A 13,693-nucleotide genomic window follows, 5' to 3' on the forward strand; every position below is an offset into this window, starting at 1 on the left:
AAATTACCGGTCGATGCCTAGGGAAGCCACCTTCCCAGCAAAACGGGCGCCGGCACTACCTCTCTTGGACAACTTCTCCTTCTCCTTGCTGTCCAAGGAGCTCGGTGCCTGGACCGTCGTCCCCGAGCTAGTGGAATTGGAATCCCTGCTCGATGAACGGATAGTAGGCAGAGAGCCGAGGGTATCGATGGTGGTGGACTTGCCGGGTATTGGTGCCGCGGCCGGGGCACTGAAGCCTGAGGACCGGGTGGTCCGTTGGCTGAGGTAGAGTTGGGCGGCGGGGGAGAGCGGAATGGAAGGGGGTTGCGGGGGGATTTCGGCGCCGTTCTGGACCAGCAGTTCGGCAATGGGGAATGGGATCGCTTTGGTAGTAGACCGGACGGTTAGGCTTGACGGCATGGAGCCGGGGGAGGCAGGGTCGGCGGCTGCAAGGGCCAAGAACACGGCGTGGGTGTTGCGGGAGCGGTCGGTGATGTTCACATTTGCGCGCAGGGTAATGCCGTACAAAGTGCCTTGGATGTCATTTCGCTTGATCGAAGCGAGGAGGGTTTCGTCGGGAGTCGCGAAGCGGGACCGTGGGGATGGGAGCCCTTCGACGTAGGCTCGGTCGACATACTTGGTGGTGATGAAGCGCAGGCGCTGCTCGCGTGTTGATCCCGCGTTTGGCTTGAGGGTCTGATCAAGAGTTGCCTCCCAGATCATGTTGCTGACGCGGTTGCCAATCTGCAAGAGGATCTCGACAATGTCGTTCGAGAAGGAGTGCACGTCCAGTGTGAGCGACCGGATTTTGGAGATGTGCGTCCCTAGCGAGCGGTGGATTCCACTGCACTCGATGCACAGGATGATCCCGAGATTGATAGATACCCATTCAACCTTGGACGAGGATCCGCAGTCGGCGCACCAAGTGTTGCCTTGGTCAGCATCCCGGACGACTTGTAGCAGCCGTGATGGATTCTCCTCAAAGCTATTGCTATCATTGCGGACGTAGCTGGGCCGCGCTCCAACAGTTGTTCGGCGGTTCACGCTGTTGTTGCTTGAACTGTTCGAATAGGAATGCTGGCCGGACATCGACGAGCTTTTACCAGTCAGAACGGAGCCGATATCCCGGCCGGGATCGTTCTTGGATGACACGGGAGGCACAGGCGTCACGCTTCGCCCTTCGACCGCACTCTGCAGCGCATTGTTGATGGATCTGATCCAGGTCGCCATATCTTCCTCTGAAGTCGCCTGGTAGATGCGCTTGAACTGTGGAGTAATCACTTCAAAACAGAACCGTCGCTCCGCATTTCGAGCTTCCCGAACTGAAGCCATCCGAAGATCGATAGGTTCCATGTGCAGATCCAGTTTCTGTTTCCAATTGCTATATTCAGACAGCTTTCCTTGGTCCAGCACGATCCAAAACCTGTAGCTGTAGTTAGCACAGTATATGCGATGGGATGGCATACGAAAAAAAATAACACTTACTTGTGCCATGCTTGCTTGTTGATGCCCTTTGGATCAATATGCGAACCCGGACGCGAGAGTGCCCACAGTAGACCTTCTTTCCGTTGTTGACCCGCAGCTCGGTCAGATCCAGTAGAACTCCCCTCTTCGAGATCTCGGATGCCTTTGAACCGATTTTGGCCCGAGGCGCCGATAGGAGCGCTCGCTGTAGGTGCAGATGTTCCGGTGGCAGAGCTAACCGAGCCTGCATTTACTTGGGATGAAACCGATGAGGTGTTGCTAGCCACCCCACGGAGCTGAGACGAGGTGCTGTCGGCACGGCCCAATTCAGTCTCGGTAGGAGGGAAGCTTCCATTCGCAATTCCGGAAGAGGACGCGGTGGCGCCGGTCACAACCTCGGGCTCGAGGTACGTGTTGCTGTTTTTCTCCAGGGTTCGGCGTTTCTCTTCGCGTTCGGTCCGTTGAAACTGGAACTCCTTGTCTGCCTGGTTGACTTCGTGGATGAGGGCGTCCAGTTGAGGGACCATATCCTCGACCTTCTTGGCGGCCGCCAAAAAGTTCTTCGCTTGAAAATCGGCGTACTTGGTGAGATGAGAGAGGACCTCTTGCTCCTTGCGGCCACCGTGCAAATCCTGCATGAAGGATGAGTAGTCGAAGCGCCTGAGCTCAAAATTCCGTCGCTTGGCTTGATACTTTGAGTCACTCTCGGCACGCTTCTTTTCTTTCAGGGAATCCTGGCGCTGGCCCAGATAGCGACTGACGTAAGCGTAATAGTCGCGACTCTCCTCGTCAAAATCCTTCTTTTTTGACTCTGCTTGTTTGATATCGTTATTGTAAAGCTTGATCAGAGGCTCGATAACGAGTTTCTGAAGCTGGAGCGTGTTGAGCTGCTCGTAATGAAGGATCTGGCGGGCAATCCTCTCAAAGTAGTGATCTAACGCCGGCTGGATAGCGTTTGCATTGGACGTGGATGCATCATTCAAGGATCCCAGGAAGGCTTCCATGGCATCATTGCAGCTCGCCTGGGCCTGTTGAGCTGCCTCCGCCTTTTTAAGAACCTTCTTGATCTTCGTCCGCATATTACCCGTCTTTTGCTCCAGGGCCTTCATCGTCGCACGGAATAGAGGCCCATCCTCCACAGCACTTATATTGTCCCCCGGTCGAGAATGCGGCAAGTCCACCTTGACGGGCGGTGGTGGCCCGACGGCCGTCGGCGGCGGAGATACTAGAGTGTCGGCTGTCTCGGGGGGAGTTGTAGAAGGGAGGTTCGGGTTGGAGATGGGTTCGGCGTCGCTGACTTGAGAGAGAACGGATTGGGTGGAAGGGACGCGGCTGCGGTGGGGTACCGACAGTTCCAGAGTCGGCGACAAGGTCTGGGGGCTAGGGGCAAGGCGACCAGCGTTGTGCACCCAGAAGGAAAAATGTGCGAGGGTATTGAGACGATTCGTCCGCTGATCGTAGTCCAGGAAGCTGCAGCTATTCCGCCATCCACCGCCTTTGTCCTCGGTTGCCTTGGGAGGCTTCCATGTCCAGGCCCAGTCCAACGCAACCGATGGCGTGCCCTCGGTCGAGAAATCTCCGATCAGCTGCACATTCGAGTTATTTTGTAGATTCGGGTTCGCGTGGAACTCTCGCGTGATCAGGTTGTCCAGCTCCCTCGAGTTTGATGCGTGGGCGAAGGTGAGGCCGGTCAGGGATGTGTCGGCCACCTCGGGAAGAGACGTCGCGACGCCATTTACCGTAGAGCCTGCGGTATTACCGGTTTGTGTCTGTCGGAGGATGAAGGTGAAGTTAAAGATCAGTTCGTCATCGTTCGACAGGCGAAGCAGGAACGTCGGGACCGCGGCGGAGGGGGAGACGTCAGGATCCTGCGATGGTGAGGTCAGCCTCCAGGGGGCTTTGGGGTACGGGTTGATCGCACCTGGATATACTCGATCGGGGTGTCGTCGCCCGCATCTCGCTTTGCCGTGAATCTCGCCGCCGGGAACGCGTTGGGAGCGAGGGTCAGTAGTCGACGTCTTGAGTTGCTTATCGTAATGGACGCGACCGAGACTAGGTATCCGGAGAGTCCATCAGCACGGGTCACTTGGGGAGGGGGGAGGACGGGATGAAACGTACACCTATTCTGGTCCTTAAAGAACAGGTTTCCCGCGTCGTCCAGACGGCTGGCGACATTGCCCATGGTGGGAGGCGGTAGGGAGGAGAGAATCAAGTGACGGCACGAGCAGGAGTCCGGGCACCGAAGCAGGCGTTGGCAAGCATTAGGGGAGGCTTAGAACATATGAGAGTGGTGGTGGTGATGATGATTGTCTGGGGGGAAAGAAGAGGAACCGTGGTGAGTGGGGTGGGGGAGGAATGAACAAATGAATGAATGGAGGATGGGGCGGTGCTGGGAAAGGCGGGCGATCGATCGACTGACTATGACGGCAAGGATTCGGGATGGGTTGGGGTCGATTTATTCATGTTGTCTCATTATTATTGTTCCTACGAAACTATTAGACAGAAATAGATTAAGATGGTATCCTGAGACAGCTCAACCACGACGGTGTGGTCTCAAATAAACAAAGGGTGCACGATTCCCCAGGATTCAGGCCGCTCGAGGGTTCCCCGACGCGCTGCTATCCCTGACCTCCCCAGTCGACGAGGCCCGCTCGCGCCCGGAGTGATACTTGTGCTTGGAGCGGTCCGCATGCCCGTCGGCCTCGACCCATCGCATCATCTGGCCCTTCACATCGCGCATCTCATGGACCCGTCGCGCCATGTCGCTGCGACGACGCTTGGTCGACTCGCCACTCTGTCTCTGGAGCTGCTCCTCTTCCGAGCTCGAGATGGACAGCGACGACGCGCTGCTCTGTTGCAGGTACGTGATCTGGGTGCCCTGCGTCTTCTTGCACTCGCGCTGCTCGTTCTTCAGCTGCTGCTGCCGCTCGGCATCTTTCTGGCAGTCCAGCGTCGTGACGTGGAGGCCGGGGAAGTTGAACGACAAGAACTCTTGGAGCAGGGGCAGCTTCTCCGCGTTGGGACGGTAGGTACCGCTATCGTTGTCGATGAATAGCTCGTAATCCGCGGGGTCGGTGGAAACTTCCTGCACTTCCTGGGTGGATTCGTCTTCTTCCACAGGGAACTCATCGGCGCGCGAGGGAGAATGTTGTCGGTTCTGGTGCCTGCGCTGCCGAAGGAAGAACTCCCCCGAATATGCAATATAGATAGACACATCACTGTGCATTGTATGCTTGCTCAACAAGTCGATACCAAACTCTTTACCGGTCTCGGTGAAGCGCAACTGTCCGTCGAGTGTCAACACGTAGGTGAAAATGCGTCCGTCCTGGCCGTAATGTGTAAATTCCAGGAACTTCTGTGCAAATTCGCGGCAGGGTGTGGTGAACCCCCCGTGCTCTGTACTGCGATCAAAGTTGTAGATTCGCTGATGTTGATGATGGAGGGCTTTGTGCAGAATTCGCCCTCGGAGGCTCTGCGCCTGGAACATGCCGGCCACAAACGGCCTGAATTCAACATATCGATGGTAGAGTTCGGAGGGCACGGGGCCCGTGAGTTGTATCTGAATGGCTTGAAAGCTTTCGGGAGATTGTTAGATCACTGATAACCATGGAGAGATACAGCATACTTGTAGCGAGTAATCGACTTTCCACTGCCATCCTTACTCTCGACATGGACCTTGGTTCCAGCCAGTCGCCCGATCATAGGCGAATAATGTTTGAACCAATGATTCGGCCCAACCGTGTACATCTGGCCCCCTTCGTTGCCGGGGGTCCGCCCCAGGCACTGAATACTGACCACCAAGGATGATTCCGGGTGATGGCCCGTCGCGAAAGCGGAAACATTGGTGACCACATAGACGCGCTTGCTGCCGTAACGTTTCTTGACCTTGAACGACTGCTCGCTGATCCCCTTCCAGTCCTCCTGCAAAGAGGGCACCTCTATGAACGCAATCCCCAGCTTGTCATCGTGGTCCGACGGGTCTTCGTCGTAGAGATACGCCTTCAATAGAAAGCCTGAGGCAGGAACATTGGCAACGATCCATTCGCTGTCCCACGTGGGGTTTCTATTCTTGTGCACGGTATGAGAGCGAAAGCTGATGAGGGGATCTTGCTTATGGCGGCGGGGCAGGTCAACGTGCAACTGCGCGTAAACGTAGGGGTCGGAGGAGAAGGCGCCAAAGTCGGCGACAGGCAGTTGTGCGGCGCGGTGGAAGGTGATCTTGAGGGTGTAACCCGGCGGGGCGGACGGGATGGGTGTCGCGTCGAACCCCCCGGCGGGTTTGTCGTCTGCTTTCGAGCCAACTCGTTGGTGCACCTTGTCGGCCCGTTCGACGAGTTTTGGGCCATACTTGTCAATCGGGCGCACCGGCAGCGATCGCGGCATGTCGTTGTCCATGATGTGGGGTGGGATGTTCTAACGTCAGACCAGTTTGCCGAGTAGGTTCCACCAGCGCACACACGCAGAGAAGAGAGAGAGAGAGAGCGCAGAGGGATGCGTGCTTGGCAACGAACGACGAACCAAGTGGGTAGGCTGGGTTGATTCTCAGCCTTATGAGGGGAGAGAAACGATCAGCCCTGGCAGGCAGCAGAAATTACCCACTTCGGGAACTGCGATGCCAAGATCAGAAGCGATGACCTCATTGTGGGGTTCCCCATGGATGCATTGGCTATCACCTATGGACGATACTGACAAAACAGGATGTGGAGGGTAAAAAAACACAGCAAATAATATCGTGAGTTCGTGATAACATACAAATCAACAAAAAGGTGCCCGCCGTAATCCGTCGATGTAATAGTTCGTGAGAGTGAGGATCTAGGTACCCCGGAAGAGGAACTGCATGTCCTCCGGGGTTAACTTCTCCAGCGCCTGGTCCTGGTCCTTGTTGATCGTGCCCTGGATCAAATTCGCCTTCTTCTCCTGCAGCTGCACAATGCGTGACTCCACCGAATCTTCGATGCTGAGACGCGTAATCACACAGGGTCGCTGCTGGCCAATGCGATGGCTTCGGTCGGCGCTTTGCCATTCTGCCGCGGGATTCCACCACCTATAGGATGCTGCGTTAGCCGAGGGTCTGGGACAGAGGGTAAAGGACTTACGGGTCAACGATGAAAACTCGGGATGCCTCCGTCAGATTGAGTGCCACGCCACCAGCTTTGAGCGACACGAGGAACACCTCGACATCGGGATTGGTCATGAAGTGCTCGATAGACCTCTGTCGCTGCGCCGGCGTCATCGTGCCATCCAGCATGACGGTGGTGAGTCCTGCATGGCGCAGTCGCCACTCGACCAGCTGCAGCATCGACGTGAACTGGGAGAAGATGATCGACTTCGGGTTGTGCTTCTTGCTCCGCTGCTGGTAGAGATCGTAGACAAGCATCTCGATCTTGGTGGAGGAGGTCCAATCGTCCATGAGGATCCGATTGATGATCGAGTTCTTCTTAACGGACTCCTGGGCCTGTTCGATAGTAGGCTGCTCGAGATCAATGGACAGAGGAATGTGGCACTGCGGGCAGTCCACCATCGATTCATCGTCAAACGACCGAATGTAGTCTTTGGCGCACTGGCGGCAGAACTCGTGACGGCAGCGAGACCGAATGGCATCTTCTGCGGGCTCATCACACACGCGACACACCAGAATATTGAACCCGGGCTGCACGTGCTTCTTGAGAATCAGATCTGGATGATTGGCCACCTGTCGCATCTGCATGATCAGGCCGAAGATGTTGGCGTAATTATTCAGCATCACGCCTCGGCTAACATAGGTATCGAACTGGCGGTTGGAGTTTGTCATGATACTTCGCGAAAAGTCATGTTCCATTTCGCCAAAGAACTCATTGTGCAGAATGACCCGTTTGGGGGGCAGCTCCATCGATGAGGTATGCTCTTGTTTCAATCGACGAAGCATGATATGGTCGGTAATGAGACGGAGCTTCTGCAATCCTTCTTTCCGTTCCTTTGTAGTTCTTCCCTCGGTGATAGGCTTCAAAATCTCCTTGTTGAAGATCGACACGTGGTTGAAACCCGTGTGCTTGCAGTGGGTGCAGCGACCCTCTTTGTTTGAATCCCACTGAAGTTTTTCGCAGTCGCATTCCTTACAGAAATAGCAGGCGAAGGGCCGCACTTGAAGGAAGCGCAGAAGTGAAAAGAACTCTCCGATCCGATTTTGTACAGGGGTCCCCGATAGGCACCATTTGTAGTTGGCATTTAAAGCGAAGCAAGCCTTGGCGACGCCCGTGGTACGTTGCTACATAGGTCAGTGGGACTCGGAGTAGCAGCCGCAAACACACTTACCTTGATGCTGTGCGCTTCGTCCAGGATGAGTCGATGATAATCAATGGAATGAATGACACCTTGGGTTATGTTAGTATTGATGTTGCGGACTCGATCTCAGGACTTACTGTCTTCCTTGACAGTTCCGCCAGCTCGAGTCCACCCTTTCACCTGCTTGCGATACATAGACTCCAGGCTCGAATCTAGATGAAGAGTCAGTCCTGCCCCTGAAGAGGCAACGCGAGAGTTTCACATACAGGATATCATGATTACATGATACTTTCGAAGGTCCGCCTCGGTTAGCTTTCTGACCTTGGAGTCCGAGTTATGGTAGACGAGCACATTCAATTTGCCGTCGGTGTATTCCTGTGGACCGTATTAGCGGATGACGAGTCTTGTGTGAGGATATAGCCAACCTTGATCTCAGACACCCACTGCATCAGCGCAACGGGCGGGACAATCACAAGGGTTGGGATCTTCTGAGGGAAGTCGGACATGATCAAAGACACAGCTTGAATGGTCTTCCCCATACCCATCTCGTCACCCAGAAGGCCGCCTTTGTATTCTGACTTTTCCTGTTCCATCAACCAGTTCAGGCCCTCCAGCTGGAACGGCTTCAATCTGCGAGTGATGGAGGCGGGTTGCTCGGCTTGTTTGGCGGTGATAACAGGCTTGTTTTTCAGGTCGTCCCACATTGTCCTGAGGCCGGGATGCTTGTTTTCCAGCTTATCTTGGTTGAGTTGTGCCTATAACATGGTTAATACTGCAAGATGACGGAGTCTATGCAACAGCTTACACGACGAGCCTTTCGCTGCTCCCACCAAGTTGGTGGCTCTTCGCTTGAAGTACGCGAACCAACAGCCCTCCGTTCTCCATCATTGTCCACATCTTCATCCTCAGTCGTGTCAGAAATTTCGTCGTCAAAGATTTCTGCATCAGATTCAGATGTCGCCATGGAGATCATATCAATCACATCCAGCAACTCGCCTCCGGACAGGTCTGGGTCGTCGAGGCGATCATCCACAATCCGATGTCTCTCAGCCTGAGACAGACGCTTCTGTCTTTTGGGCAAGATCCTGTCATATTCTCTCAGCTGGACTGCGCGGGCAAATTCCTCATCTGTGACAAGGCTTGTCTCCGGCTCGTCTGCTGTCATCGCAGCCGCAGATCGCTTGGTTCCCCGGCTGGAGTTAACCATGGATAGCGCACTTGAGCGAAGCTGCTGGGCACGTTCAGAAGCATTGACACGGGCCGATGGTTTCTTGGAGTCGGATTCGCCCGGTGCAGCGGAAACGCTCGTGGCCGGCGTGCTGACCCCGGTCGCGCCATAAAGAGATGGATCCCCAGTAGAGCTCCCGGACCCTGAATCGAAGGGTGACTCGCTCTTGAGCGGGATCACCACCTTGACATTGTCGGGGCCCCGGGTCTTGACTGGCTTAGGACTGGACAGGTCGGGGTCATCATCCTCGGAATCCTGGATGACGCGTGTATTTTGTGAATTGGAAGGGGCGGACCGGGGCAATCGGCGGGATCTGCGTAGAGGGAGGGGCGAGGAATTCTGCAAAGATGTTCCAATAGATCCGTCATCCTCAGAATCAGGAATCGTGGTGGTACGTTTCATGGTGGCAGGTGTTGGCTCCCACTCGGAGAGCCGCGGACAGATAGGGTAACGGACAGGGACACAGTGATGAGGCTAGATTGTGCTCTAGAGAGAGAAAGGATGGGTGTGTTAGTTCATGAAGCAAGTCTTGATGGCATCGAGAAGAATACCCTGGTCAATCGAGAGTCGCTGGGGCACTACGTGACTCCTCAAGAGGAGAGAGCAGTTGCGACGAGAACTCAGTGGATGAGAGAGAGAGATGTGACGAACAGGGCTGAGATGAAGGAAAGACGGAACTGCGAGGACAAGAAAGAGGTGAGGGAGGAAGGGAATTGTAGGAGGGAAGTGATAACAAGTGATGGATCAAGTGAGTGCCTGAACCAGAAAACTCTTCACACGCTCTTTCCCATGGAATCTTTCTCCATCTACCCTGCCCTCTCTTCTTGTTTGTCCCTTTTCTCATATTTCTCCGTCTACTAGGTCTCCCTTTTCTCTTGTTCCGCTGTTCCCCCTTACGATCCATTCGTTCCAACTTATCGCCCTCCTGATAAGCGGGCGCGTTAAGTGCAACGCGAAATCGCCACGGTCCAGTGACTTGCCACCACAGTCCCTTCTGACACTGTCCATCGCCCACCCCCGTCCTCCTGTCTGACTATGTAAGTACTTAATGCCGGCTGAATATATATTGATGCTGACCATGAGAAAAAGGACTGGCAGGCGATCAACCAGAAACCCCATCAGGGGCCCGTACGTATCCACCTTCAGCGACCGGCATGCCATCTCTAGACTGACAACCCAATAACAGGCACTCGGCTCTGACAGACTTCCTGGCTGTAAGTTTTGAGGTGTCTTGTATTCTGCCTAGAAGACTCGGCTGACCAGACAGTCAAATAATATTTCAGCTGCACAAATCCGTGACGACTACGAACAACGGCTGCAGGCAGCCCAGCAACAGGCCGAACAAGAGGCTGCTCAGCAGGAAGAGGCCGAAGATGCAGTCGAGGACAGCGAGTACCAACCAGATTCCCCCGAAGAGCAGACAAAGAAGCGGAAACGACAACAGGCAATTGAAAGGACCAAGAAGAGCAAGGAGTTCGCTCGTCGCAAGGCCCGGCGTGCTGGCGAGCCTGATGATGATGATGACGACGACGCGCTGGCAAATGAGATGATGGATGAGAAGCAGCGGCCGAAGACTCCAGGTCAGCTGGCCAATTGTAAGATCTGCGAAAAGCGCTTTACGGTCACTCCCTACAGTAAGACAGGGCCCGGAGGAGGCCTGCTCTGTGCCGACTGCTCTAAGAAGCAAAAAGCTCCGGGCAAGAAGGCACCGGCAAAAAAGCGCAGCTCAGGGATTGGGCGCCGTCAAAATCAGAAAACTTTGCTGGATGGAGATGTCTCTAATGGGGCTCCGAGTCTGCTGGAGACATGCATCAAAGTACGAGCTTTGACTTACCGTGTTTTTGGCCAAGTACTGACCCTTATTCTAGAAAGTTGGCGATAACATTGACAATATCGAAGAATTTGGCGATTTGCCTCCGCAGCTGATGCATCGCCTCAGCCAAATTCTGTCCCGCAATCGAGCGGTAAACTCGAGGACTCTGGAGCTCTTCCTACGGCCTCAGTACAGATCCATCGATCTCTATGACTGTGCAAAACTCGACACCGACGCGTTTCACAAAATCCTCGCCTCTATGCCCGGATTGACTCGGTTGAATCTCCGCTTTGTCACCCCGTTCAAGGACGCCGTTTTTGAATATATGCTCGACCGCGATCTGAAAATTCGGGATCTGCAGTTGGATTCACCGAACCTGGTCTCCAACGGTTGCTGGCGCCAGCTTTTCATCAAGCTCGGTCCTCAGCTCCAGACTCTGAAGCTCTGGAACCTCGATTGGGCCTTTGACGACGAAACCGCGAAAGTCATGAGCAACAACTGCACTGGTCTTCGGCGGCTGAAGTTGAAGCATCTCTGGAATATCGGCGATGCCGCGCTCACATCAATCTCGTCGCTGAAATCCCTTGAGCATCTCTCACTCAGCCTCAAACAAGAAACCACCAACGAGCCGCTTCTCCAGATGGTCTCTCAATTGGGCCCGAATTTGCGGACCCTGTCTCTGGAGGAGTTTCAACAAGCCGATGATCAGCTACTTCAAAGCATCCATGATCATTGCCACCATTTGTCCAAATTGCGACTCACCAGCAATGCAATCATTACCGACAAGGGCCTGGCTGATCTCTTCCGGGACTGGAAAAACCCGCCTCTGACATTTGTGGATTTCCACATGCTCCGAGATCTTGATACGGGCAACCCCGCTGGTCCTCCGGAACCGATTGGTCTCGCATCAGATGGATTCAAGGCTCTTATGGAACACTCGGGGTCTCAGCTCGAGACCTTGAACATTGCTTCATGCCGTCACATCACACACGCCGCGTTCGAAGAGGTGTTTAGTGAGACGAAGAGATACCCGGCACTCAAATCTTTGGATATCTCGTTCCAAGGGGCCATGGATGACTATGTGGCGCAGTGCATTGTCCGATGCTGCCCGGCCCTTACGAAGCTGGTTGTCTTCGGGTGCTTCGGCATTCGAGATCTTCATATTCACCGGGGAGTTGCACTCATTGGCCTTGTGACCGCAAAAGTCACGGTCGATTAGATCGTCCAGGAAGCGGCCGTTTACACTTCGATCGATATCTTCTATCCTGCCATCCTTCGTGGCCGCCATTATTGTACCTTAACTGTTAACGCATTTCTACGAATACATGACATCTCTTTAATAGATCAAAATCTTCTCTATTCGCAAATCTCATTCAGACTTATGTACAACCTGAACGCCATCGTAGTGCATCATTAAATAAAGAAACAAAATCAACCAACAATCTATCATGTCATTCTCTTTCCAATCTCGCTCTGCCACCCACGCGACTTCTCAAAGCCATTCGACGCAGTTTGGTAGTCCATCATAGCCTGGTAGACTTCCTCCTGGGAGTTCAACACGAACGGGCCGTACTGCACGACCTTCTGGTCCAGCGGTTGGCCCGCGACGAGAATGAAGCGACTCTCGGCGTCAGCGTTATCAGGCACCGAGGCATCGACAAAATCGCCTTCTTGGTCAAAGACCACATTGTGGAACTCCTTAATAATCCGCGTGGAGTCATTCGACCCGAAGACCGTGTCGCCGGACAGCGTGTACGCAAAAGCATTCCAGCCCTTCGGGAGGGGCTGCGAGATCCGCCCGCCAGGCCGAATGGTCACATCCAGCAGCCAGACAGGCGTGTAGGCAAGGTCGCGCACGGAGTCGACGCCATGCGACTGGCCCGAGATGACCTTGACAGTAACGCGGCCGTCATCCACGTTCGCGATGGGGATCTCCGACGCGCGCAGGTCGCGATACCGCGGCTCACACATCTTCAGCTTCTGCGGCAGATCAACCCACAGCTGCATGCCGACGTTGGGGCTGCCGTCTGGGTTCTCGTGGGGCATCTCGGCGTGCATAATCCCGCGACCGGCCGTCATGAACTGCAGGTCGCCGGGGCCGATAGTGCCCTTGTTGCCGGCGAAGTCTTCGTGGTCGACTCCACCCGAGAGCAGGTACGTGATGGTCTCCTGGCCGCGGTGCGGGTGGTCTGGGAACCCGGCGCCCGTGCCGATGGTGAAGTGGTCAAGCATGAGAAATGGGCTGAAGTTGCGCAGCTTGGCGGTGCCGATGGAGCGGCGAACGCGGGCTCCGGCGCCTTCTGCTTGTTCGATGGCTAGGAAGACCTGCCGGATTGCGCGGGGGAGGGACATGTTGGTTATGGGGCCGACCGTGGGAGGAAGAGGGAACGAGTTCAGGTTGGTTGACAGGGTGGTGTTCTCGGTCTTTAGAAGCGAACTCGGCTTGAGATAGGCAAGTAGATTGTCTTTCGTGGAGAAGACAATTGCAGCGATGCAAATTAGAAAAGCCAGGAGGAGTCTCATGGATGAGATGGTGGCTTTTTATAACCTGGCGCAGACAAGTCCGAAGGTTCCAGCAATTATATATCAAAGTCCTCACTCAGCGTTAGTCAATTCCTCTACCACGCAACTAGTTAGTTATGTGCTTGGTGAGGAATCAGTCAGCTTGACAAAGATCCCCGTCAGCGGGTCAGCCGGATGTTGATTGGTTCCGGATGGATGCCTCATTCCTGAGGAATCAATTACAAATTTTGTGTCAGCCAGAGCCCCCGGTCGTTGATTGGAGGAGGCCGGGGCATGCAGTGGCGATCTACATTGGTGTGTTTGTAGGTCATGAAATCCAAGTTCCATTCCTGATCATAAGCCAATTCTCTACCTTGGTATACAGACGAGACTCAAAAGTGGCTTGAGACAATAAAATGTGCGATCAAGACGGCATTATTTAGGAG

The 13,693-nt window shown here is 54.5% G+C and overlaps 5 protein-coding genes across 5 annotated transcripts; 1 reads left to right on the forward strand and 4 right to left on the reverse strand.

Annotated features, from left to right (window-relative positions):
* Positions 1 to 3: 3 nt before the first annotated feature.
* On the reverse strand, positions 4 to 3,625 carry N7510_002368 (putative ARF GTPase activator (Csx2); the record flags this gene model as incomplete). The annotated part of the gene is made up of 3 exons (XM_056974295.1): positions 4 to 1,402; positions 1,465 to 3,311; positions 3,365 to 3,625. 3 exons carry the CDS (start codon positions 3,623 to 3,625, stop codon positions 4 to 6), a joined length of 3,507 nt encoding a protein of 1,168 aa, XP_056839412.1.
* Positions 3,626 to 4,030: 405 nt separating this feature from the next.
* Positions 4,031 to 5,838, reverse strand: N7510_002369 (C2 domain protein; the record flags this gene model as incomplete). The annotated part of the gene is made up of 2 exons (XM_056974296.1): positions 4,031 to 5,018; positions 5,069 to 5,838. The coding sequence occupies 2 exons, from the start codon at positions 5,836 to 5,838 to the stop codon at positions 4,031 to 4,033; spliced, it is 1,758 nt and encodes a 585-aa protein (XP_056839413.1).
* Positions 5,839 to 6,255: 417 nt separating this feature from the next.
* Positions 6,256 to 9,334, reverse strand: N7510_002370 (DNA repair protein RAD16; the record flags this gene model as incomplete). Its single annotated transcript, XM_056974297.1, has 7 exons — positions 6,256 to 6,487; positions 6,540 to 7,687; positions 7,735 to 7,793; positions 7,842 to 7,916; positions 7,971 to 8,079; positions 8,130 to 8,459; positions 8,510 to 9,334. The coding sequence occupies 7 exons, from the start codon at positions 9,332 to 9,334 to the stop codon at positions 6,256 to 6,258; spliced, it is 2,778 nt and encodes a 925-aa protein (XP_056839414.1).
* A 676-nt stretch (positions 9,335 to 10,010) lies between these two features.
* rad7 (uncharacterized protein) lies at positions 10,011 to 11,964 on the forward strand (the record flags this gene model as incomplete). The annotated part of the gene is made up of 4 exons (XM_056974298.1): positions 10,011 to 10,060; positions 10,119 to 10,146; positions 10,200 to 10,748; positions 10,801 to 11,964. 4 exons carry the CDS (start codon positions 10,011 to 10,013, stop codon positions 11,962 to 11,964), a joined length of 1,791 nt encoding a protein of 596 aa, XP_056839415.1.
* A 227-nt stretch (positions 11,965 to 12,191) lies between these two features.
* N7510_002372 (pirin family protein) lies at positions 12,192 to 13,268 on the reverse strand (the record flags this gene model as incomplete). The annotated part of the gene is made up of 1 exon (XM_056974299.1): positions 12,192 to 13,268. One exon carries the CDS (start codon positions 13,266 to 13,268, stop codon positions 12,192 to 12,194), a length of 1,077 nt encoding a protein of 358 aa, XP_056839416.1.
* Between the last annotated feature and the right edge of the window lie 425 nt (positions 13,269 to 13,693).

This window comes from Penicillium lagena (genome assembly GCF_028827675.1).
Source record: "Penicillium lagena strain IBT 129212 chromosome Unknown utg000001l_segment0_segment0, whole genome shotgun sequence".
Classification (NCBI taxonomy): domain Eukaryota; kingdom Fungi; phylum Ascomycota; class Eurotiomycetes; order Eurotiales; family Aspergillaceae; genus Penicillium; species Penicillium lagena.